We start from the raw sequence: 26,645 nt of genomic DNA, 5'->3' as shown, positions 1-26,645 counted from the left end.
GTCTCTCACCAGTCTCACAGTAAAAGACTTCTTCCTAACATCCTAACCTAAATTTCCCCTCTTCTAATTTGTACCCACGAATCCTTTTCTTGCCACTGCAATTCCTGACAAGGGGTGTCACTCTGGCTTCCCTGCAGGCTCCTTCAGATACTGGAAGGTGCTGTGAGGATCTACCTTGGCACCAGACAGAAAAATCAATCTCAAAGCCGAAAACACTTGAAATTGAAGAATGGCCTGGCAATCTTTGTTTTTTGTAATTAGCAAACATTTTATCCAAGAGAAAATAAACCAAAAAACAAACTTTATAACCTTAAACCAAAAGGAAACACCAGGAAAACCCTGTACATTAGTTTGTGCCATGAAATGCTAAAGAGAATTTCAGGGCTTAACATGTTTTTTGGCATGTGGTCCTTGAGGAGGAGTTTCCTCTGGTGACCCCACTGATCACTGATCATTATATTCTTCAGCTAATTTTGCCTGGAAGGACTGATGGTTATACTCACGGTTTTTTGGTGGCATTTCAGGATTTTATACCATTCAATTTATTGGGACACGATTTACTCTTTGCAAAAGCATAATGCTATTTTAAGTTTTTACCCAGTGAGCAGAAGGTAAAATTTCTTAGACTGTCATAAACATTAATATTTCAACATTGGGTAGCATTTAATTTGAGAAGGAGCCATTATTATTCCATTAGTGCTTGGGGGAAGTGCATTAAAGATCCCACCTCTCTAATCCTGCTGTCTCAAGCTCCCTTGACCTTACTTGATCCATGGGCTTTAGCTTTGTAATCTCCTGTCGTTCATTTTTTCTCATCAGGGCATTCACTGAGGGTAATGTTTGACCTGCCTTCCAACAGTTAACAGCATCTCTTGTATTTTAAATATATTTGTCCTGTTAAAATCAACATAGAGAGTAGAGATCCCAATTTTAGTAATATTTTCACCTTGAAGGATCTCGTACTTGGAAGTCAAGGATCATCTGTTTTAATTTTATCTGAGGCCTTAGTCCCTTACTAGCTGTATTGATTCTGGGGGGATCATCCCTAAGAATTAAGTAGCTTCTGGATGATGTTTTGCCTTTTACATTTCTTATTACCTCTTTCATGAATTACAGCTGTCAACAGTTACACTTCAAGCTGAGCTTAAGTTGAAATCATCATCTATTATCCAGCAGATGGGTTTCATTAAACAACAGTGGGTTTCATGCATTTAAGTTAAAAAAAAGTGTGTTCTGTGTGCATTCAGGACAGCTATGGGTATTTACAGGCTTGGAATGTTACTGATTTGTGGCAGAAAGGAACATCTGAGGAAGCTGTGGAGCACCATCTTGATGTTTGATCAGTCTGAATATTTTGAAATTTCCTGCTTTCTATTCCAAGCAGATTAAAAATATCTTTCTGAGACTGCTATGACTTGAACACCAAAGCTGTTTAGATCTTCTGGCTGTTTATCATCTCAAACATTCAGTTTCTACAAAAGAAATTAACTTCCTTTTTTCTCCAAATCCAACTAAATTTCAGCACAAATTTGACAATTTGATAGAACAAATAAATTATAAGACTTCCAGACCAAGCTGGATGGAGCCTGGAGCAGCTTGGTTTACTGGGAGGTGTCCCTGCCCATGGCAGGAGGTTGGAATGAGATGAGCTCTAAGGTCCTTTCCAACCCAAATCATTCTGGGATTCTACACTGATCCAAGGATGCACAGCAGGCCCTGTTGGTGAAGCTACTGATTGTGGTGGCATTTTTACCTTTTTTTTTTTTTCCTTTTTAATTTTTTTTTCCTCCTTGCCCATAAAAGACTGTTTTTTCCCCAAGAAACTCTAAGGAAAATTTCATGAGAACTTCCCATCTTACAGTGGCACAGTAGCTGCTCCTGCTTTAGCCAAGTACTCTCTTTCTGATAATGCTTTTTGGCAATCCATAGTAATTCATTAAGACACATGTTTTGTTATTTAAGGATGTCTGTTGTGATTATTAATTTGCAGTCATTATTTCACATCTAGGCATGCTTGGTTTCCCTGCCACCCTCAGAAGACTGATGCCACACTGGAAGTCCCTGATAACATGCTCATCACCTTAATGACTTTTAATTGGTTATTTATGCAAATATCCTTTCTGCCATGATCATTGAGCTCCTGTGATGCTTTCTTTACTTTTGTTTTCTGGTTTGCTTTAACTTCTATTTTAAAAGTTGTATGATGGTAAGGAGCAGAGACATGCCAGGCTGTCATTATTCTGTCTGCAAAAAAGATGAGACATATTAGGAGAGAACATGGGCTGTCCCCAGCTTGAGCCCATCAAAGTTATCTCTTTAGAAGGTTTATGTTTTATGAATGAGCAAACTACTGTACTTAAAAGTAGCCCATCATATACCTCAGGAATTTTCAGAAATGACAGTAGAGAAATGTTTGTGCATAATTGTCCTATTTTTTGAAGGATATACAGTAGGACTGGGTACAATAACCAGTAGCTTTTATCTCATGTTATGGTATGAAAATGGGAAAATATATTTCTCCTGATTGCAGCTAGAGGCTTAGGGCATTAAGATTTTTTTCTGAAGATGTGTCTTCCCAAACTCTATACTCAGTAGGTATTTTACACGAAGACATATTTTAGAGTGAGGATTTAAAATAGCACAGTATAGTATTTGCAGAGGGTCTTCAAAACTTCGATATCCTCTCAGACAACTCCAAACATTTAACTTGGAGTAACTCAAATAAACACCCCAAGTTTTCAAAAAACATTTGTGTATTTAAGGTAAAAAGTGGAAGCAACCTAAAAAACCCCACAAGCCATAAAGAAAAATACCAGCTTGAATCCTTAATTTGCTGATGGATTTAGGGCAGTATGTAATAGCAGTAGTAACCTCAAGGCTTGCAAGACTTTTAACACTCTCATAATCTCCTCTTAAAAATAAATTGTAATGACCTGAAAATGCCAGGAGCAGCCTAGCTTCTCACCCATTGTGGTTTAATCATGATAATATAATACCTCTTCCCTCAGAACATTCAAGGAATGTATAATGTTTGTCCACAATTGCAGAGACATGTTCAGTCAACTACACATTCTCTATTGTCAGATTTTTAAAAATCAGAATGTCTGGCATTGTCAGTTTTATCAATTACACTGATGCAGAGAAGCCTACATTTTGCATGAATATAAGGATTTTATTTCCAAGTTTTGTCTTATAGAATTATCCATTGGATTTTTGAGAGAAAAGACAGTCATATAATCCTAATGCAATCAGAAGTCTGAGAATGCATTGGATTTCACAGATTGACAGCATCTTTTAAAATGACATGGTGAAAAGAGATGGGTTTAGAGGCAGCTCTGACCTACAGTATTTGAAACTGCAGTCAGCTTCAGCAGGCATGATTTTCAAGGCTTGGTTTAACCAGAAGAGCCTTCAGAAGTTGCTGTTAACTGAATGATTAAGCATTAAATCCTTTGCCTTCTTCCTACCACCTTTGGTGTAACTTTATTGGTAGGTGGGAGAATATTTTTTCTAGTTGCTGTCTGAATTGATGGGATGTATCAGTTTGCAACATCTCTCTGTAATCCAATGAGCCTTTATAACCAGCTGCAATAGCAGGTTGCAGCAACTGGTTCACGTTACTTTATGTTAAAATCCCTTCCCAGAAAATTAATGGTGAAAATCACAGAAGAGATTTTTCAAATAAGCCTGGACTCAGTCAAGCTGTATAGAACCTAAAGCAGAAGAGAACCATTACCCCATCAAGATACCTGATTGCTTTTTGTAATTTTCAGTATGTTCTTCCATCTTGACAAGTCTTTAACTTGAACTATCCCAAGAAGTTCATGATTTTGAGAGGGCTTTCCCTTCCTAAGTTCCTCCGTATATCTTAAATTTGATGTGGGAAGTGTAACTCAGTCTTCATAGTGTAGGAGTATTTAGGCTTTTTCCTGTTTTGTTGGGTTGTTGTTGTTGTTGTTATTGCAGTTTAAATGTTTTAGAGACTTTCCCTTTTTTTTTACTGACTCATCACGATTTATTTCCATTTTTACTATGATTAAACATCCCAGCAAGTTATTTAATGTTTTGTTTGTTTTTCTTTTTTTCCCAAGGGATGAAAAGGATGACTGATGATTTATTTCATGTGAGCAGAAAGGTGGCCAGCTAGTGTATTACCTTACCTAATATGGAATTCAGAGCAAGGCAGTATAAAAAATCCTTCTGTTTATCAGTTTTCAACCACAGATAGGCATGAAAAATAAGCAATTACAGATAGATACCTATGATGAAGTTTCAACAGTGGATTATGAAGATTGATTTTGGTGATAGGGAATGAATTTCAATGCTACAGCTTTTGTCAGTAATATTAAGTTAAAAGGAAGTAATTCCAACTGGAGGGAATATCAGAGAGGAAAAAAGCAGACTTCAGGATGAGCTGCCCTAAGAGGGATTTTTGATGATACACAAATTGACTCTAATAGGGAATTAAGCAGCTAAAGTAGGAAAAACCTCTGGACTAGAGTTTATAATTTTAGTTTTAGTTTCCTGTATAAATTGAAAAGAGAGCTGTGGAGGGGGCTTAGATTTGATACTGCAAAGGGCAAATAAGTGGTGTTTGCAAATATGTGGGAAAAGCAATCTGCTCATAGAACCTGTTTTTGTTATTTTCCATGCTGAAGAAAAATAAGAGGAAATATACTTTCTGATTAAATAAAAAGATGATTTTACCCTTTTTGAATAGGAAGTATTATTTTCTCTATGACTTTTAAAAATACTCATTTTTGACACAAGATATTCCAGTGTTATGTTACTGTCATGTTCATGATCAGCAAGGGCTATTTTGTGTTTTATCTCCTCTTGCTCAGTATCTGTGAGAAAGCAATTTAAATTTTTCTGTTGTCTGAAGCTAGGGAAGAAAATGTGTCAGATGCAAAATCCATGTGTGTGCCAACAATCTAATTAGCAGAACCATTCTTTGAGTAGGATTTCTTTTGAATGGATGACATTGTGTAAGATATCTATGGTGTGCCTGGCTTGAAAGTCAAACATCTAGCATTTAATATACTGGGACAGTTGGAACTGCTATTGTGTTACACAAGAGTTTGAAAATTTTTTGGGGGAAAATGAAGCCTGGGTCAGGTACCTGAATCAGGATCTCAGTAGCGGTTGACTTGCACTGCTGGATGTAGTGGCAGATATCTCTGCTGCTTGTCAGTGCCTTGTATTGGGAACAGATAATTTCAGTAGAACCTCTCTCTGTGTTTGTAGGACTTAACCCAAATCCACAGAGGATTATCAGTTTTAGGCTGTTTCTGCTAAGATTTGAGTGGAATTGTAACATATTATTTTCTTCTATAATGTAGCAATATTACTGCACATATAGTACTAATAAACTACTATTAACTATAATATATGAATGCAGATTCATGATCATGTACTGTTACTTTTGTATACTGATGTACATATTTAATTAATATATCTGTAATGTACATATGGGGCATGTTTTGATGGACAGGGGCATTGAGACACCTGAACTCTAGGGAGGTGTATATTTCTAACATTTCTATCCATCCACTCTCTTAAAGCACAAAAAAATTTCATAACTAAAAGAGAAAATTAATTATATGTACCTTATTCAAAATGAGTTGAAAATCTGATTTAAGGTCTGCTCTGCAGGCAAGCAGCTGTGTCAGTTACAAAACACAAGAGACTGCCTTTTGTGTGTGTCATGGTAATTACAGTCAAGCAAAAACCTGGAAATGCTTGCTGTGCTAATTAGAACGTGGACTTATGCTTAAAAAAACTCATGCTCATGAACATGTACTTTGAAATCCTTAATGCATTGTCCTGCTAGACATCCACATATTACACAGACATTATTGTTGCTGTCAGTCTCTTCATCACATTGGTTGTCCTCTGGCAAGTCCTTGCCCCATCATGCTTCACTGGACACCCTGATGTTGTTTCCACAAGTTGTCAGGTCACATTTGTAGGTCTCTGCAGAGAGGTCCAGTCCTGGTTGGTGTTTCTGCTGTAGTTTTTCCTTTGATATATGGTATGCAGTCAAGGGAAAACTTTTTTGCAGTCATTTTCCTCCAGACTGCCTTTGTCTGGGAAATCATGATGATTTATTCAGCGTTTTTTCTTATGAATCAGATTGTCTGGAGTTGATGGAGGAAAATAATATACCAATAAAATCTGTGGAGTCATATGCAGTGGAAATGGATGCTGGTCAAGAGAGGCACTTAAATGCTGTCTCTTCCATTGCCTGCACTGCAATTCCTGCTGACTGTCCTGACTGTCCCAACAAAATTCTTTAGGTTATTCATGTGTTTCAGAAGTAACCAACATATTGCTGAAAGCTTTGGTCTTGCCAAGATGTCAGAACAACACTAAGGTCTCCTAAATGCTAAAATACAAGTAGCTGGAGGAGTGTGCCAAAGTCCTTTGAGTTTTTGAGCAATAAAATTTGCTAGAGCATGTGAGGATTAAGCTTGGTGCTTATGCACTTTTGCACAGTTTTCTTACAACAGTTTCTCAGTTACAAGTATGTTCTAAGTATTGGCATTGGTTAAGTGATGAAAGTGGGATTTGTAACAAGATTTATCACTGCTTCTTCAATAAAAATGAATTATTCTTAAATTGGGACTTACTTTTGGACAGAGGAATACATAATACATGCATGTTAGGAACTCTAGCAGGACTTGAACCAGAGTGAGTTCAGGGGCTGATTAGGAGAATGATTTCCAGACATCAGAGAGACAAACATCAGTAACCTTTCTCCTCCTCGCAGTGTTACCAAGTTAGCATTCAAATCCTCAGTAGGTCTTGCTATTATGGGGGCAGATTTTCAAAGGTTCTTAACCCAGCTTCTAATTTAGTGCTGCTACTTTAGGCCCACAGTATGCCCAGGCAAACAAGGCTAATAGTGGGTATTTACAAACTTGGGGCAGCTTCCACCAGAGCTGTTCTTTTGAGAAGAGACAGGCAACTTTGACATTAACTTCTCCCTTTTGCAGCTGCTCTGTTTGGACAACTTTTAAATAAAATCTTAGGAGTGTTCAAGCAGTCACTGATTGCATTTGGCACTTCTCATTTAGAACTCACCCTGTGTGCTGCTGTGCTGTATTTTAACCTTGGATCAATGTCCAGCACGTTCCCTCCTCTGCATTTTCTTCAGGTGTCTTGGACTGGCTGACCTGGGACTTTTTGGACACACATTCTGACATGAGAACACATCTATTTAAAACACATCTGGTACTATTTAGTATAGTAGTGAGAAGTAATATACATGCTGCTGCTTTTGATGTACTTGGGGTTTTTAAAGGTTTTTCAGCTTCTTGTGGCTCTTTTTGTGCTACACCCAGGAGAAAGCAAAGCAGCTGCTCTGAGAGTCTGTCTGAATGCTGAAGGGAATTATACCTGGGTGACTCTGAGGGAAGTGCAACAGCAGAGCAGGCAACTGTGCTCTCACCTCAGTGTCAGCTGGGGTTTGTGCTGAGGCAGTTTGAGTCTGTCTTTGGAAACTTTGGCTTCACAGGCACTGTTTAAAGAACACCTGTGTACAGAAGCTGAACTGAGCATCCTTACACTGGGCCTCCCAACACTTTTGTCTGCAGAGGTGCAGTGATACCTAACAGGGGGTCTCACAGTCAGGAAGGCTTTGTAAGACTTGGATGTACATGGAAACTGGGAATTTTGCCATGAAAATGTCAGAACACGTTGCATGTATCTATATTCTACAGTGGTGCAAGGCATGTTTAATGGACAAACCCAATACAGCTTCTTTTTCAGGAAACTGATCACTTCTGTAATTTGCTGTTTGATAAATTAGATATTGGGTTTTGCTCTAGGCACCAGTTTTTTTATATGTGTTACTGTAAAACTGTTATTATACTCCCTAGAACATTAGCTTCTGGGTACAGGGTATAATTACAAAGAAATTAATTTGGCTTTAACAAGATACTGTCAATACACTTTTTGTTGCTCTTTAGAGTAACAAAAAAATGGCCATGTACTCACAGGTTTAAAATCCAGATGAATTCATACAATTTTACAAGGTGAACTCAAGACAGCCTCAGTGATTATCCTGGGTGACTGCTGATTTTTTCTGTTAAGCGAATTTTCTGGGTAAAAATAGATGTACTCAAAGGTCATGATGGATTAGGTCTCAGGAATCTAAACTAAGAAACTTCTATCTGACTTTGCCAGTCACAACACTGAGGAGTTTTCTTTACAACAGCCCGTGAGCTGGTTGTTCACAGATGGCAGACCCTGATGTGCTGTGCTAAACTTGCCACATGCCAGCAGACAGGAACTCCTGAGCATGGAAAGCTGAAGCTGCAGGAGGTGGTGCTTCTGTGGGAGTGCAGGGAGAACGTCTGTACATGCACACCTCACACAAAGGGACAGATTTTAGTTGCAATGTGGATGTTTTTTGTAGAGGGATGTCACGCTGCAGTAGAGAGGGAGGATGAGTACAGCAGTTCAGCCTAAGTGAATGTCCTGGGAGAACAGGCTTAGCATTGTCTACAAGATATTTTGGCAGCCCTTTCTACTTCAATATGTACTTAAATACTAAGGTCTTTGTATTATTAATTAGATTTAAATTAAAACTGGTAGTTTTAGATGTTCCTTTTAGCATGTTGTTTCAATTCCCATAGAGCTGTTTTGAAAATAAATGCTTGTCTGTATGTTTTCATGTATATATAAATAATAAATCAACACTGAAATCAAGTATTAACACCATCAACTTTAAAAATTCTTCACATCCATTATTAAGCTTGTGGCTAAGTCCTGCTGGAAGTGTAGTTTTGGCCTGGGCCACATTCCAGGCTGGAGCACAGTGCAGTGCCAGTGCAGTTGTGCTGCCTTTGGAGGCACACAGGGCTCACCCTTCTGGAGCCAGAGGCATTAAATAAGGCCTGCAGGAACCTCAGCTTGGCTTCTGGCCACAGCTGTTTACAAGGTCATTGCCAGTCTGCTGGAAGCCAGACTGGCCCACAGGCCCAAGTTTTATTCACGCTGTGCTCCCTGATATTACTGATAATTATCAGTTTAAAAAAAACCCCTTTGCTCCATCAGTGTCTCAAGTGTCCTTTCTGCCACCTTTTCAGCAATACCTGGCTGATACTTATTGCTTGTTAGGAGTTCTGCTATTTCAGGGGTTGATTTAATATAGTAAAAGTATAATAAATATTTTCCCTCCATTTTTAAGGATCTTAGGCTGTTGATTCTGTTGTTTTTTGAAAAATTTTGAAGTTCTATTTTGTGGTGGTTTGTTCTTCTGGATTTTGATTATATGTATTTAATAATATTTAAACTAAAATAGGAGTGAAAACTATATTAAAATTTTATAGAAGGGCAAATCCCTGGTTAGGGTAGATTAGAATTTTTTGGCAACAAGTATTTAACTTTCAAAATTCAGAGTTGCTGTAGCTTTGCATAAAAAAACCCATTTGATGCCTTTTTTCCCCCTTCTTCAGAAAAAGAAAGCACTTTTTTAAAAAAAAAGGTATTTAAAGTTTGAAAATTAAGAATGGGTGATTTTTCCTAAGAAGAGATCTCAGAAGAATGTAATATGGGTGGCCCCAGTCCTGCAGTTCAGCAGTGCTCGTGCTGGTTATTTCTTCCCCACATTGTTCCTGGATGCTGTTCATCCCAGAAGAACTTCAGCCTCCAGGTTGTTCTGGACCATGTGCCAGCAGAACTGCAGGAAGTGCACACTCAGGTCCTGATAGGTTCCTGTTACTCTCAGTGCCATGAAGTAGCTGTCTAATGATTTCTTCCTTTTGCTGTGCCCTTTAGGGAAGGACTGGTACCTGGTGCACATGTCACTCACTGTGACAGATGTGAATGACAATGTCCCTGAGTGGGCCATGGAGCCCTTCCCCTTCCTGGCTGTGGTTTCCCCTGAGGCTGCAGGAGGCACTGAAGTGTACAAGCTGCTGGCTGTGGATGCAGATGAAGGGATCCATGGAACTGTAGAATATTTTCTCTTGGAAGGTAAATTTTAACCCTCCCATTCCCTGAGTATTATTGTGACTTTTTTAGCCTCAGCTTTATTTTCCCTTCCTCCTGGAAAAGGTTCATAAACTTTCAGCTCTGTGTGCATGAAAAATAAAGTTTTATTGATGTATGGACAGATTTCTTTGCAAAGTTGAGTTCTTGCCCATATATATCCCTGGGTATGATGCAGTCAGTAATCCCAAGGCTTTGGCAAAGGGTGGCATTGGGGACTGTATTGATGAGACAGTCTGTGGAGGAGTAGTTTGTTGGGTGGAGAGGAGGGTTAATGTTCCTATCCCTTGTGGGAGTCATGCTTCTGGCTCATTTGTAACAAATTTTTAAAGTTCTGTGCAGTGCAAAGCTTGTACAAACTCAGTGATAATATTTTGTGTGTCTCCTTTTAAGAAACTTTAGTAATAGTTCAAAAGTGTCTGAGCAGATGAGGAGCAACAATACCTTTCCAGTGGAGTATTTTCTTAGTAAGGGATACTTGGGGTGAAGTAACAGCAAAGTTCTGGAGGATAAAAGAAAGATGGAGAGAGACTATTCAGAAGAGCCTGGAGTGACAGGACAAGGGAGAATGGCTTAAATTGACAGAGAGCAGGTTTAGGTGGGATATTGGGAAGAAATTCCTCCCTGTGAAATGGGATACCCAGCCACAGAAGCTGCATCCCCAGTCTCACAGGGAGGAAGGCTGCTCCTGGATCCCTGGAAGTGTCCTGGGAGCAAGCTGGTATCCCTGCCTGTGGCAGGGGGTAGAATGAGGTGGGCTTTAAGGTCCCTTCCAATCCAAACTATTTTATAATTCAGTGATAAAGAAGAGTGATAAGTGTCCAGAGAATGAAATGGAATTTTGAAATGCAATAATGAATGATAAATATAATGACTGATTTGTAAGTCCTAAACAAACTTTTGAACCTTAGTGTGCATGCTGATCCTGAGCCAAAGCCAGCTTGGGAATTAATGCTGTATTCTCCTCCTAATTTTAATCAAATAAAAATACTCTCACTGAAGACAATTTGTGGACATGTTCCTTTCAGGTGGTGAAGACAGATTTGAAGTTGAGAAGGACAGTGGCTGGATTAAAACAACAGGTTTGCCATTGGTGAGGGACAAGGAGTATTTGCTGACTGTGCTAGCAGCGGATAAACTTGGAAGCAGAGGGTCCCCAGCCTCTGTTTCTGTAATGGCTGGATTTCGACCACCACAGTTCACCAACATCTCATACTTTGTGTATGTTCCTGAGAGCACCCCGCCAGGAGAACCGTAAGTAACAGCTCACAGCAGTGCACCCAGGTTGTGGTCCTGCTTTTGACTTCTCTCTGATCTCCCCAGAGCCTTGGTATTGTTTGTGAATCATAAATAAATACTGTGAGAAGCAATTTATATCTCTTAATAGAAGTGATCCCAACACAGTTTGATGTATTGTTTTAGTCACCCTTTTACAGGGAGAGGTGATATTGAATAGTTGTGCTTTCTTACTTTTTGAAATGATATGGAAAGGATTAGGTATCGATTGTTTCTTAACTTTCAAAAAAAGTCCTGTTACATCATGAAGAAAGATATCCTGTATGAAAGAATACATTAATTTTATGTGTCAAATTTGGAGAAGTGCCTTCACCACCAAGAGAAAATTGGAAAAATAAAGCTTCTTTTTCCTGTCTTCATCACAATGACGTGGTGAGCTAAAATGAAGGCGCTACAGAACTTTCCATTTAATTTCTCCATCCTTTGTATCTCCATGTCAAATGAGGTATCACAGAAAATGTTAGTAACATAAGTCCATCTGAATACTCAGTCCCTTCTTTTCCAAACTGTTTTTTTCTTACAACAGATATTTTCTCTTGCACTTGAATTGAGAATACTTTTGTCCAGTCAATGTGTTCCTTCTGTGGCAGTTCAAATGTTATTAATATTATATTATCTGTGGTGCTAATGTTCAGTCTGGAACATTCAGTTTTACAGTGTCCAAATAACTAAGGACTGTTAAGATTTTAAAATAAAATCTTAGTAGATAATAAGTTTTTTTTTAAACTGTAATAAAATTAAATTGCAGAGGCATAAAAGAAATGGAATTACTGCAAAATACTTTAATGTCCAACAGGTTCCTGCTGTCTTGGGTTCAATAATGTTTAGAATTAGAAATAAAATTATTCATAACTTTTTAATCACTATTAGAAATAGGTTTGCACACCTTAGATAATAGTAGATTAGTCAGTTGATCAAATTACTTGGTAATATCCAAAAGGAATGAAGTATTTTGTGTGGTTATGACATCTAAAAAGGTTTGAATATACACAATGAAAGTGTGGAAGTTGTTTCTGTAATGTGTTGGCCGGAAATAGCCATGAAAATCCATTTGGAATCCTAAAGTTCTTTTTTTTTAAATTGACCCAATTACCCAAGTATGCCAAGGTGTAGTGGTTTTGGTTTGCAAAACCAGAACAGAGTTGCTGTCGTGCACTGAATTTCTGGGTTTAGGATTCTCTAATTAGAGCCTGTTTTAAGGCTGCTGCTGAGCAGAGGAGCATTACCAAACCTTTCCCTTCCTTTGGTCTGCCTGTCACACCAATGAGCTACAGCTGCACAGGCAGCATGAGCTGAGGAGGTACAAAGATAAAAAAGGCAAAAAAAGTTTTCAGTTGGGTTGTTAAATGTGCTCCCAGCATGGCCTTGAGATTTTCAGTACTGGCAGCAGAGGAGAAAAGGCTTGAACATGCAGCCAGGGCAGGGAGCTGGAAGGAGAGCAAAATAATTCCTGTGGGCAGGAATGCAGTTGTGCACTGGCTGAAACTGCCTGTGAGACTTCAGCACAGAAAAATACAGGAGAAACCTGAAGTGAGATAATGACCCACAGCAGTGTTGTCCATTGGTTCAGTAGTGCACCAGAGGGAAGTGAGTGAGGCACAGCAGCATGGCAGAGCAAGGGGGGAAGAAGGACTTTGCACAAAATGAGTTTGTGTTTTTTTGACTGTAATTACCACAGGATCATGTTGGTGTGTTCTCCTGGGAGATGGATTTTTTTTCCCCCCAAGAAACTTGCATGTTAAAGCAAGAGAACTTGAGGAATTAGTTTTCTGGTTTAAATCCTTTAAAAATATTTAGTTTTAAATTTCTTCTTTTACTTCTTATTGTGTTTCCACTTGAAGGCTTTAAACACATTGCACTTCAGTGGAAAAAAGATAGTGTCAGATGAGCTGAAAATATATGTCCAGTGTAAGCTGTAATACACACTGCTGTTAGGGCCTGGCTTTTATACTTTTGCTGTTAACTATTGGAACTTTAGGATGGTATGACTGCAGCAAACTCACTGTGCTGTTATTAAAACAAATCTTTTTCATCTTGCTTTATCTTTTAGTTTCCTGCCTGAAAACTATCACTACTACAGAAGGAAGTTGAAGTAGGCAAATTCAGTTGCAGCAAAATTTAAATCCTCTGTTCCTGCATTTTTAATCCTTACTGTGTTCTGCTTCCAAGAATCTTTATCTGTTTAACCCCAAGGTGATAGAAGCACTGTGTAGCAAAACGCTTGGATTTGGTGTTTAGATACAGCTGTCATTGACTTCATTGAGGATACCTCTGAGCAGACCTGCAGGCTTGCACCGTCATTTCTGGATTGCTTTTGTCATATTTTTCATATGTCGTGTTATGTCCTTGAGTCCTCTCTTTTTATTTCTTTTAATGCAGCTTCCTTACAGTCACTGCTGTATCATATCAAAAGAAATCCCTGAGCTACAGTTTGCTCACTAATCCTGGGAGTCTGTTCAGCATTGATCGGGCAACAGGAGAGCTCAGTCTGACTCGGAGTGTGGATTTTGAAGGAGACCCCCACCAGTTCCTCCTTTTGGTCAGGGCAGAGGAGAGCGAGGAGCAGTTCAGCACTGCTGCTGAGGTAGGTGTTCCCCTCCAGCAGCCTGGCTGCATTTCCATTTTTCTTCATCCTTTTGAATCTGGACAGATTCACCAGAAGCTCCCATTTCCCCATGCTGGCCGTTCTGCTGTCCATTTCAAAAGTCTTTCTGTCTGTGGGAGATGTTGAGGAGTGGTTTAGGTGCTCTTGGATTTCACTCTTGCAGATGCTCTAAAAGCTGTTTCTGAGGGATCAGTATGCCATCCCATCATAGATCCCAAGCCTTACCTGATAACACATGGATATGGGTGTGGCCAAGCCAGACATGAGGTTTTGTCTTACTCTACTTTCATGAAGTATGAGGTACATTTGAAATTATTCCACTCTAAAGCAAAGGCAGGACAAAGAATTACTTGTTTTGTATCAAGAACACAAAGTGAACTCATAAAAGAAGAAAGCAATAAAAATTCACTGATATTAAAAGCTGACGGTTTGTGGTATTTTGGAAAGCTGTTTGACAGCAAAAATATTTCTTAATATAGTTATTACAGTTATTTGAATTCAGAGATTCACTGAATTAGGAAAAGCATACCATAGGAGTTTGCTCCTGCTGCAGGAAAGAAGATAGGGAGCTGGAGACAGAGTTATTAGGATCAAGTGTGAGGACACAGAGAGACAGGAAGCAGTGTGCCAGTGTAACAACACTGGCTGTAGCACACCAGAGCCTGATAGCTTCAGTTGACCCTTGTATACTACAAGATGAAGAAATAGTAAAAGTGACTCAAAAGAGGATTATGAGATGATTTTACAAGTATGTTTAGCCTAGAGGTACCTGCTTTAGACTGATACAACCTCAGTAGTTGGGAGAGCAGCTCTAGTTCATGCATAGCTGCTCTTCAAGACTCATGGAATACAGCTCTGCCTGGTGCTCTGTGATGCAGAATGCCTCTACTAACAGCATGAGGTGCAGCATGAGGCACCAGAAAGGCTCCTTTACACACTCCTTACTGTTGGGAGTGTAAACCGTGGACTCATATTTGACACAGGAATAAGAAAGCATTTGTAAAGATGTTTGGGGCAAAATTGTATCTCTTACTTGGTTGTCCAGAACCATAGAATATCCAGAGTTGGAAGGGACCCACAAGGATTGAGTTCAACTTCTGGCCCTGCACAGACACCCCAGCAATCCCACCCTGTGCCTCAGAGCACTGTCCAAGCACTCCTTGAGCCCTGTCAGGCTTGGGGCTGTGATCACTTCCCTGAAGATCAGTTCCACTTATATCTGATTTGTGCTGCTGTAATTAAATTCAGAACTTGGTCTTAGAGATTTATACTGCTAAAATGTAATATGCTTGGCAGTAGAGTTTTTAGTGTTACAAATCACAGAAGTGTTGCAAGATAAGATAATGGAAAAAGGGTGCTTGGCAAGCAGATGGTGCATTTTCCTTTAAACTAGTAATAAGGAATAATCAATGGAGATGAAGGGTGAGTGGAAAACATTGCTGCAGGGTCAGGGACTTGGCAATTGCTAGTATCTTGGAATGTAATATTTCAGTGGCACTCAGCAGAAAAAGAGCAATCTAAGAAAAAATGTCTTACCCTATAGCTGCTGAAGACTTCAAGGATGTTTTTGGGAAATTTCTTCATGTGGTATTTCCAGAGCAGTGAGGTTGTTCCCTTGATTCCCTTTGCTTTTTAACATTCTCCTCTTCTCCATTAAGGTTTTGGTTGTAATCACAGATGTGAACGATTGTGCCCCTGAATTTCATCAGTCGATTTACAGCAAAGTCGGTGTTCCTGAAACAGTTCCTATGACAACTGCACTTCTCCAAGGTTAGTGCTCCTGAAGCCATTTATTATGTTCACTGTATTTTTCTCCCTTGCACCACTTAGAATTCAGTTCAGAAAGCAAAATTACTTCTCCTGGCGTGGGTAGTTGCAGTTCTCTGGAGGCAAATAACGCCTTGTTGATTCATTCAGAGTTATTTACTGATGGCACAGCCCAAGGAATTTTGGGGGACAGAAATGCAAAGGAAACAGATTTTTTTTGTGGAATTTTGAAGTAACAGAACTTTGTTGTGGATGGTATTACAGCAGCAGGCTCATAGTAGAAGTCTTGCTACACTTCTTGAAGGAAGAGAGTGATCCTGGGTCAGAAGTTATGGACACCTCAGCTCACCTTCTCTGCCTGTCTCTGAGAGTCCTGTGTGAGCTGGCTGTAGGATTTCTACTCTCTTGCATTAACAGCCTCTTGTTAACACTAACACAATAACACTTTAACTGTTCTGTGTGAGGTTTTGTTTGGATGCTTGACAAGAAGACTTTGTTTCTTCCCAGGGAGACCAAGAACTTGAGCTTCAAGTGGTGGTGCTCTGTAAAGTGTAGCAAGAAAACAAATCTGTGTCTATTAAGCAAATGTACAAGGACCTTTTATTAGTCTTTAACTCTTACATAAACTTTCTCTAAATCTTGAGGGGGGGAAAGGAAATTAAACTGCTTGAAAATTGCCTTTTCCTGGTAAATAGGCTTTATAACCTCCTATTGCTCTGCTTAGTGATTTATCCTGTACTAATGGTAGTTTGTTAGTTACTGGTCTGGTAATTGTGCTTTTAGCATAGATTTTTGTAGGTTATGAATAGAATCTGACAAACATAATGGGCATCAGTTAACTAATATATGTAAATATCCCATCTTTAATTTCCCAGTGTGTGATCTGAGTGATTTTGAGTTAGCAGTGTAGGTCAGGTGGACATGAGAATATACTTCTCTAGGTGACAATATATTCTTGATAGCACAGGACTCTAACAAAGTCAAGGTCAAGCATCTAAATTCTCCCAGACACTTAACTTTTGTTTTTTTAAATTACTTATTTTTGAGTAAGGGTTAGTTCACTAAAAAGCACAAGGGACAGCAGAGTTCTCTGACTGATTTCAAGCACCACATGCCAACGCAAATCCTGCTACAGTAGCAGTAAATGCACTTACCGTTCCAATTCACTAACTTTGATCTACACAATGTCTCTCTCTTCTCCTCTACCAGTGACAGCCACTGACTGTGATTCCAAGGAGAATGCCCAGCTGCTGTATTACACTCTGAGCCAAGACTTCAGCATCACTTCTCATGGCACTATTTTTCCAGCCACACGGTTGGACTATGAGCGCCCTAACCATCTCTATGAGTTCATCATTATGGCAGTGGATCAGGGGGAAGAGCCCAGGACTGGCACAGCAACTGTTAGGATCCATGTCTCCAATGTGAATGATGAGGCACCTGAGTTTTCTCAGACTATGTAAATACATATTCTTCAGACTCTGTTATCTTTTACTGTTGCTTTTTGTGTTTTGGTTGAATGGCTGATCACAGAATGGCAATTGGCTTTGGTTCAATCAAAGCTGAGTGCTGGTCTGACAAATGTGGGGTGATATTTTGACTCTGAAACTCTCATTAAAAAAAAAAAGGTAGTATATAAGCAATATATCTTACTACATTTTTATTTATCATTATTTATTATATCTCTTTTATGCACTTTTATTTTTGCCACTGTGTACCAAAAGATACAGTGCAATAATTTCAGATTATACAGTTCAGGAGCACCCTTCCACCACCAAAGGAAATCAGGCAGAAAAAACAGGCAGCAGAGTTGTTGCCATCATCCCTCATCTAGAGACATGGGGGAATTTTGCCTTTTAATTAGGCAGTTAAAACTTAGAGTCAGCAGTCTGCACCCTTGGTTTATAGCTGTCAAAGAAAAATGCTTAGATGACACAATCCTAAATGGAAACTGAATTACAAAACCCACAAGATAAATGCCATTAAGTGGAGTTCACTTAATTTCACTTTCCATCCCCTACAAATTGTATGTATATATTTTTTCTTCTAAATACATGTAAGCACTTTTCTTCCATAGCTGGGACTCAGCAGCATCTGAAGCAATGCCAGAAGTGCTATAAACAAACTTGCAGCGATGTTATAGGCTTAGTAATGGAATTTCCAGTCAGCTTCTGCACCACCTTCTACTCTTAAAAGCAGAAGTTGCCCAGAACAAAACCAAAGCAAAGATTTCAGTGATATTAAGCTTGGGGTTTAGCTGAACAAAACATCAAAGCTTTCTGACAGTCCTTGTTATATGTGCAGATAACCTCTGGCTCCAAAATCTTGAGCCATTCTTTCTTTTCTAAACATTGCTGAAGAGATATGGCTTGGAAAGTTTGATCTTTTGTAATTTATCAATATTTCTCTATATTTTCAAATACTAAATCAGGTTATGTTTTTCACTCTTCCTATTTTTCATTTAATTTCTTTTACTATTCAGAGTTATTGAATATTTATTTGCATCTGTTCCTAATATTTTAATGAGAAGCAAGTGATACTGCTTAAGATGCTGTAAACATCACTAACAAATTGGAAACAGAAAACATAGTTTAAAAAACCTCTCTGCCAGCTCTTGTACTTAGAGTTTACTGAAGTATATGATTAAAATAATATTATTTTAAATTACCAAACCTTCACAAGAAGCTTTTCTGTTCTCTGTGCAATAGCAGGAAACTACTGTTGTGTTTATGTGTAGATAGGCATTGGAATTGAATTTATCTCTTGGAATACAAATTATCTCAAAGTTTTGGTTAACTAGCCTTTGATTTTTGCTTTATCTTTCCTGTTACGAAAAAAATCCTGAACCCAGAGGTAAATTTCAGACAGAACTTGGTTGAAATTTTCCATTAAATGGCATAATTGTGAACATACGTAAATTGGGGCCTGTTGAGAGGCTGTTTGCAGTTGTGCTCTGTGGCAGACTAATACAAATCTAGGTGATGATGTTGTCCTTCTACCCCTTTGTTCAAACAGATTTACAGCCCAGTATAAACTCATGATTCCTTGCCATGAGCTCTCTTTCATCACAGTTATTCTTTATCTCAGTTAGGAAATGCTTAAGGCTACCACTCTCTTTCATGTTGTCAGTTTTTACTTTCTCTTTTTTAAGAGATCTCTTCTGAACTCTGCTCTCCCTGTATTTCATGTAAAAAATTATCAGTATTACTATTCATTTGCTTTTGAGATGCACAGTTAAGACAGTGTCTTGAGGTTTGTGACTGAGCTAAACCAGAATTATTTACCTCTCTTACTTCATTACATATTAAACTGGGGGAAGAAAAGAAGCTGTTTCTATGGAGGTTTCATAGAAAGCACACATATCTCTATAAAAAAGCAAAGGAAAAGGTTTACTGTGCATCCATTTTCTTTTCCTTTCAATTTTTTGCTATTGTCAGCATCTGGCCAGTGTGTCCCTAAGCACTGTAACCCAGTGGTGGTGCATCTGTGTTCTGGTGGATACAGCCAGCTGCAGTTCTCTCTTACAGCTGAGCTTTGGGATATCTCCTGTGGACAGGCCTGGTGGGTGCTTTAGTCTGCCACACGCTCAATGCAGTCAGATAAAATAATAAATATTTGGGACTTTGCTAAAGCAGGCGGCTTTTCTACTCCAGAGAGCATTAAGCTTAGGCTGATAATGCCTCTTAAGAGCTTACAATGTCAGTGATGTGTCTGGACTTGAGCAGAGATTTTTGTAAAACTGACATTATGCACATATCCTCCACATCTCACTCTCATCTTAGTCCTGCTGGGGCAAGGGCTGCACTGAAAGTCTTTTGAGGGCTTGTGTCAGAAAGTGCTGTGATGGGAATTGCTTTAACTTAGCAAATGTTAGCTTGGAGTCTGTGCATCAGGAAGCTCATTTTTTTAAATTAAAAAACCCAAGTGAATTCTGCATTCAGCACAAGTCTTGTTGCACAGCTCATATTCAAGGCTGTTGAAAGTTTGGAGGGATATATGGGGGTAACAACAGAAGGATGTGGATGGCTGGATAGATCATCAATGCTATCATTTCACTGCTTAACAAAAAAGCATCATATCAGTATAATGGTATTAGAAAATTACAAATTCCTGCAGGGCCCTTTGAACAAACAGTAGGTGTTGTAAAGCTTAGTTCTGTATCTATTGTATCCTGGTTAAATTCATGAATATGCTCTTCTCTGGGTTTTTTAACAGCTACAGGAGCTTTGTTTCTGAAGATGCAGGCCCAAACACACTGATTGCCACAGTAAATGCTGTTGATCCTGATGGAGATGGTGTGACATATGATATTCTGTCTGGAAATGAGAGAGGGAACTTTGTTATTGACCCTAAGAAAGGTAATTCTATATTTGCTCCTTGCTGCTGTGGTCATAATGTTGGTTTTGTTGTGATGCACCTTGAATTTGGTCTTATTATCTGAATAAACTGAATAGCATATGCTATCTTTGAAGCTTAATTTTAAAAAGTTCAGGGAAAGAATGCATGCACTCTCTTATAATGATAAAACTTGTATACTTTCCTCAAATCTGTGTATAATTGTTCTCCCTTACCTGTTCAGTGTTTGCTTTCAGTCAGTAACTTAACAGAGGGCATTATTATAGATAACAGGTAGCTTAGGAGACAGTAAATTAATAGAGAATGTTATTATTGATAAGAGGGTGGCATTCCAAAATGTCAGACAAGTATCTGAATAGAATTTAATATAAGAAACTGGACATCTGGGATTTTAAATGAGGCTTTTCCCACCCAATGGTTGTGTCAATGTCCTGATCATGCTGGTGAGAGCTAACATTTCTTGGCTGAACTTATCTATGTTGTGCTGACACAAAATGAAGTGTTTGTAGGTGGAATGTGAGACCACCGTTGTTTTATTTCAGTGAAGGTAAAAGTATATAAAATCTGAACTAACCAAGTTATATTTTTCATTTAAGATTAATCATTCACATGACCAGTGTTGTTTAGCCAAGAATACTGCATGCATGAGAAAAAAAGATGTGTGGAAGATACTTTGCAGTTTAAGGCATTTGTTCTGAAATGCCATTTTCCCATCTTTTTAATTTCTTTTCAATAGTCACATATTTTCAAAACATGAGAAGAAAAAAGGTTCCCGCCACATTAGTGTCCTCATTAGGAAAAGTAAATAAGTGTACAAACACCAACATCTGAGTAGGTTGGCATATCCCCTTAAATTAATAGGATTTATTTGCTGTTGATTGCTTGAAAAAACAGAAGAGGATGTTTTGAGATTGAAACAGGCAAACAAATTGAAATCCCATTGAAGGATTGATGTAACTTCATTAACTTCAGTTAAACTACTTTGTATTTTGAACTGCAATCAAAATCTGAACTTAGATTTTCCAAAGCAGAAGCATTGAATACATTGGAAGGAGCAAGCTGCCCTTAGTTATTCCTTCACTTTATTTCATAGAGTTCACTTAACATGAAATTTTAATTTCAATGCAATCATGGTTCTGCAATATTAATGTTAGATTCTGAAATGTTCCCAAAAATACAGTCTGCAGGTAACTTGCAAACATTGAATCATGGCCCTGAGTTTACTATGAGCTCCTTTACTTCCTTTCTGACTCAAAAATAGAGTTGCAGGTTTCAAGAGTTAAATTTCTACAGATGCTTTGGCACCTGAAGAGGAACAAGGGTATTGAAAGTGTCTAAAAGCTACAGCGTTAATATACATGACACTTCTAAAGATCTTTTTTGTGAGAAACAGATGTTTTTGGTCAAAGCATCTCAATGTTTGATTGATAGTATCTCTTGGGATTACCCCTATAGCTTTAATATAGAAAATCATGTATAGGTACATTTATACTTTTTTGCCAATTAATTATATAGTATTTGAAACTTTAGGAACATTATAATTTTTTCCAAAACACTTTTAGGCTTTTATTGCTGAATAAACCAGTAAAAGTTTATACAGTGGCTTACATCAGTTTCTTTTCAGGAATGATGTCAGGGGAATAGTCTGTACCCTCTTGTAGAAATGTGGAGGTATAGTGTAGAAGTGTCAAAGATAAGTGCTGCAGCTAAAACAATACATATTCAAGCAAATTTAGTGACATTGATGGTGTGAAAGTACTCTGTTGTGATGGCAATTGTGATTACTCCTGATGAATAACAGATGTGGTGGATGGTGGAGCAAAAGAATATCAGCCCCTCTCTGCAGGATCTCAGGAACCTGTGGTCCCTTCTGCATTTGTAGCACCTCTTTCTGCCAGTGCCTCTGCGTCCCACCCAGCAGGCTGTGTCCTGTGGGGAATTCTAAGAGGCAGAACAGAGGTTTCTCAGCCTGTGCCTCTGTAGCTCAGTGCTGCTCTGACTGAGCTGCAGGAAGGTAAACTTGAAGGAGTCTCAGCTGAGCTGTCCATGGCAGCTGCAGATTGATGAAAGCCATTATCTGCGGGTCAGCTGAGTTGTGGGTGTTGGCTCAGTTTGCTCTATAGTCAAACCTGCAGACAAACCTGTTAGGATGTATTTATTCTGTTTTAATGTGGGACTGCAGTAAAAACATTGTAGTCAAATTAAACAGCACAGCCTTATGCTTTATTGGCAAATAAGAAAGCCAGAATGCTTTGTTGTCATGCTTACTAGTGAGAAGAATAATGGGAATGGGTTAATGCATCAAAACCCCACAAACTGTTGTTTTTACAGGGCTGGTTAGACTTCGTGCAAGCCCATTTCCTGAGCTGCAGGGGACAGAATATGTTCTGAATGTCACAGCTGCTGATGATAATGCCTCTGGAGGGCCCCATCCTCTCACAAGTACTGCCCAGGTTGTTGTGAAAATTGATGATGTCAACAACAACAAACCTGTCTTTCAGAAGGTAAATATATGAGCCTCTGGCATTTGTACTGGACTCTGTAAAAATGTTTTAGCACTGTTGGCACTGCAGGTGTGCAGCAGATGAGCTGGCCAGGAGGTGCTCTGCTTTCCTCTGGGTCCTGTCTTCTCCTTCTTTTCCATCCCTCCCTAAGTCTTTCAAGGTTTGTTCTGCTCCTGTGAGCTCCTGTCTGTTCCCTGAGGCTCACCTCATCCCTGGCATTTCAGAGGGTGAGGTCAAGTGAAACACTTCTGGAGATCCCATGTGAGCAGGAATCCACAGGGATAGCTGTCTGTGCAGTGGGCTTGTTCCGCAACACTCCAGAACACCTCTCTAAATTACACAGGTTTCCTTTGATGATTGTGTGTCTGCAACTAATGAAAGACAGAAGAATGAGTGTTTTAGCTAAAATAGGGAAGTACTGTAAAAAATCAATGCTTGAATTTGGTTTCAGAATGTTAATTCATATTAAATATCTGTTGTCTAAAAATTTCAGGTCTGGTACTCATGGCTCAGATGTTGATGAGCAATGCTGCATATTTTGAAAAGTCAGCAACTATTCATGTCAGCCTTAGAAATTCTCAGTAGCCTCTCCTTGGCAAAATTACTTTGTGTAGAAATCCCTTTTTGATCAAAACAATTCTGTGGTTTGGGCAAGTGTATGCCCTCTTTTTTATTAGAACTTTGCGAATATAGAAAAATATTTGCATTTGGAAGCAACTTTAACTTTTTCTCCAAATATTTGCATTAGCTGGAGATGCTCAGTGGTCTCATGTTCTGTGTTGTTTGTATAACCACAAAATAGCAAGGGAAATTTAAATTAATCATGGTAAGATAAAGCTTTAACAGCTGGGCATGGCAATGCAAATGTAGCTAAATAATTCTTTTTTCCTTCTGCTAGTATACCTTTAAATGCAATGGCAAGGGAAGTCCTTGAATTTTCTCTGTTTTAAATTGTTCTTTCATTCTTTTCCTCCCCTCTCTTAGTGCCAGTATTATCGGGAGCACGCTTCTGTCCTGGAAAATCAGCCTTCAGGGACTGTTGTTCTGCAGGTTGAAGCCACTGATGCTGATGAAGGGGCCAATGGAATAGTGAAATATGGCTTGATGCACAGAGATGGTGTCCTACCAGCATTTAGCATTCACCCTGACACAGGTAAAGCAAATGTCAGTGCTGATAATGGCATAGAGAAAGCACCTTGTGACACTGTTGGAGAAAAGGCTTAGATAAAATCAGACTTCATGCTTTTTCATTTAGTGTTTTGACTGCAGACCAAATATAAACTGTATTAACTGCATAAGCAAGTCTTCCATGAAACTAAGTTTTATACATGTCCAGTACTGAAGTAAAACTGATGTTTTCCTTGAAACATGGAAGCTCTGCTTTGTGAAGTTACTTATGTGCTTTTGTAACTGGATTTAAAAACCCAAACAAACCTATTTTAAGTGTACATTATCTAGCAACATTACTAATGGCATATAAGTGGTTTATCCAAATGACAGCAGTCTTACAAACAGCAAAGGAACTAAATCTTAGAAGGCCAAAACTAAGTTCAGGCTGAATTTCTGGAGGATAAAAGATATGAAACATTCCTTTACCCTGTACTTACTGCTCTTCAAAATAAATATTTTTTTGAGAAACTCATTCTCTTAGCTTGTACTTATCTCCATTTTCTAAACTTAAATTACACTTCCATTCTAATTCAGATTCCTCTTGTGTGTAGATGTAAGTGTAACTAAAGTTTGAGTCTGTCTGAGCAGTACAATGTCAGCTGTTGCAATTGTTAAATCTCAGGGTTGGATCCTTGAATCTGAAGCTGATGTTATAGGTGTACTTAACCTACTGCAATATATCCCAGTGTATTGACAGAAAAATAAACATCTGCTTGAAGAATATTGCCAGATGCACAGAATTTTAACTCTTTGATATTTAATTTGTTTTCAGGAGTTCTGACAACTGTTCAGGTATTTGATCGAGAAAAGCAGAGGGAATATCCCATCACTGTGACAGCAACAGATCAGGCAGCGGAGCCACTCATTGGAATATGTCAGATCAATATTGTCATCCTGGACCAAAATGACAATGACCCCAGATTTGAAAACACCCACTATGAATGTAATTGAGAGTCATTGGATAGAGTTTCAGTGCCCTGAGTGTGAGCGTACCCCATGTCTCAGATTTTTGGGTTTTTGCCTATCCTGGCAGTGGAACATGTGACAAATTTGATGCATCCAAAGATGCACTTTGCTTATTTATTGCAGAGCTGTTACTCACTGTAATATGTGTTATGTAACATGTACAGCCTTGGCTCTTAGGCCTGCCTTATGGGAAAGTTCCTTGAAACAATAGCCATGCCATTCATACAGAGCAATTATTCTCTGGGTTAAAATACAATTAAAAGAAGTATCTTATAAGAAATAAGAATTCCAGGTTATGAATAGGGTAATATGAAGTTCAGATATGATCTGCAGCTCCGGAGTGATAGCAGCCCTTTAAAATACTCAGTATATGTGGCTATTGTTACAAGGAAGAGAAAATTATACTAGAGTAATAATGTATGGCAGTTATTTCTTTGTGACTTACTAGAATATCCATGGTAGTTTAGCAAATTAATGATCAATTTGAAATATCCTTTCCTTCCATTAGATTTCCTCAGAGAGGACACAAGAGTTGGGACCAGCTTCCTGCGTGTTGCAGCCCGTGATGATGACTACAGCTCAAATGCTGCCATTACATATTCCATAGCAAGTGATGAGCCAAATTATTTGCAGATTAATCCTACCACAGGCTGGGTGTTTGTGAACCAACCCATATCTCAGGTATTGTGCTTTCTTTCCTTTTTAAGCTGACTATTTCAATATATCATAGGAAGAACTGAGGTCATGAGTTTGGGTTACCCCTCAGGTTAAAGGATTAATACATTTATTTAAGTTAAACATGAGCCTAAGGCTTTTAGCTGCTGGGTTCATGGACTGTGAATTGCATATGAGCAAGCCCTGCTTTCAGCTGGGAAGCAGCAGCCACAGCACTGCCTCTGAGACCTGCTCTTCCCATTTCCCTGGCTCTGGCATGCTGATTCCAAGGGCTGGAGGGCTGAGGTCAGAAGCAGAGGAGCAAGAACCCAGGTGTAGGGCTTCATTGTATTTACAGGCAATGAGTCAAGACACAAACTTGAATGGGAATAAATGTGAAATTTTGGTCCTGATATAGATTCCCAAATTGCCATATGTCAGTTGTGGTGCATTAAGCATAGCTGTCCCTCAGGAAGGTGAAAGCATAATTCATGTAATTATCTACAACTGATCAGTTTCAGCTATTTCTAAATACCTACACGAGCAGTTCAATATTTTCAGGTTTTAAAACTGAACTATTGTTGTAGATGTCAGTGTTTAAATAGATACTTTTAGTACTGAAATTGAACTTCCAAAGAACTGACACACAAAATTTTGGTGGAGATGTATCCTTTTAATGTATTGTCTTTAATGAATCTAAGAACCCTACTGACCTAATAACAAGAACTATTAATAGGTAAGCTTAAGAACTCAGGGCCTCCACAAAGTGGGTTTTTTGGTTCTGTTTGGTTTTAAATTTTGTGTGACATTTGCTTAGGTTTATTGAGACATATAGCAAAATCTTCCAAACATCTTAAGTAAATAGAATTTTTCATCAAATTTACACCTAGTTAATATTTTGAGTTCATCTTCAGATCTTTTTCTTCTGTGAAGGTTATTTTTAAGTGTACCTTTAATTGTTTGCATTAATTTATTTTGGGTGCCTGCTCCAAACCTTCTGTAATGAAACCTTTTTTACTGTTTAGAAGTCATCTATAATTCGAGAGATTACTGCCACAGATGGAGGCAACAGGAGCAGTAAAGTTGAACTTGCTGTCACTGTAACAAGTGCAAAAAACCAGCCTCCACAGTGGGAAAGAGACAGCTATCAAGTTGTTATTCCAGAGAATACGACACGGGATGCCTCAATTTTGGTAAGGTTGTTTGTCTGTCTGTAGCTCTCAGACTTCAGAGTAGCTGAACATTGTTTATTTGCTTAAATAGTGAGCTTTTATGAGAGTTTTGTGCTTTGTAGCTGAATATCTGGGAGGATGAAAACAAAAAAGCTT

General features: G+C 38.6%; 1 protein-coding gene across 1 annotated transcript in view; it reads left to right on the top strand.

The window, feature by feature from the left end:
* Nucleotides 1-26,645, top strand: part of LOC311159024 (neural-cadherin-like) — a gene marked incomplete at both ends in the record, with an annotated part of 59,099 nt that overhangs the window by 5,028 nt on the left and 27,426 nt on the right. The window contains 11 exons of the mRNA XM_084214883.1: nucleotides 9,787-9,984; nucleotides 11,028-11,253; nucleotides 13,675-13,879; nucleotides 15,559-15,670; nucleotides 16,877-17,126; nucleotides 19,883-20,025; nucleotides 22,355-22,527; nucleotides 23,512-23,680; nucleotides 24,470-24,640; nucleotides 25,172-25,344; nucleotides 26,343-26,510. Of these exons, the coding sequence (XP_084071009.1) occupies nucleotides 9,787-9,984; nucleotides 11,028-11,253; nucleotides 13,675-13,879; nucleotides 15,559-15,670; nucleotides 16,877-17,126; nucleotides 19,883-20,025; nucleotides 22,355-22,527; nucleotides 23,512-23,680; nucleotides 24,470-24,640; nucleotides 25,172-25,344; nucleotides 26,343-26,510 (1,988 nt within the window). The remainder of the gene's footprint in view (nucleotides 1-9,786; nucleotides 9,985-11,027; nucleotides 11,254-13,674; nucleotides 13,880-15,558; nucleotides 15,671-16,876; nucleotides 17,127-19,882; nucleotides 20,026-22,354; nucleotides 22,528-23,511; nucleotides 23,681-24,469; nucleotides 24,641-25,171; nucleotides 25,345-26,342; nucleotides 26,511-26,645) is intronic.

The sequence above is a fragment of the Fringilla coelebs genome (assembly GCF_963513975.1).
Source record: "Fringilla coelebs genome assembly, chromosome: 14".
NCBI classification, from domain to species: domain Eukaryota; kingdom Metazoa; phylum Chordata; class Aves; order Passeriformes; family Fringillidae; genus Fringilla; species Fringilla coelebs.
The sequence above is the reverse complement of the archived record's forward strand: the minus strand, read 5'-3'. Positions and strand labels throughout refer to the sequence as shown.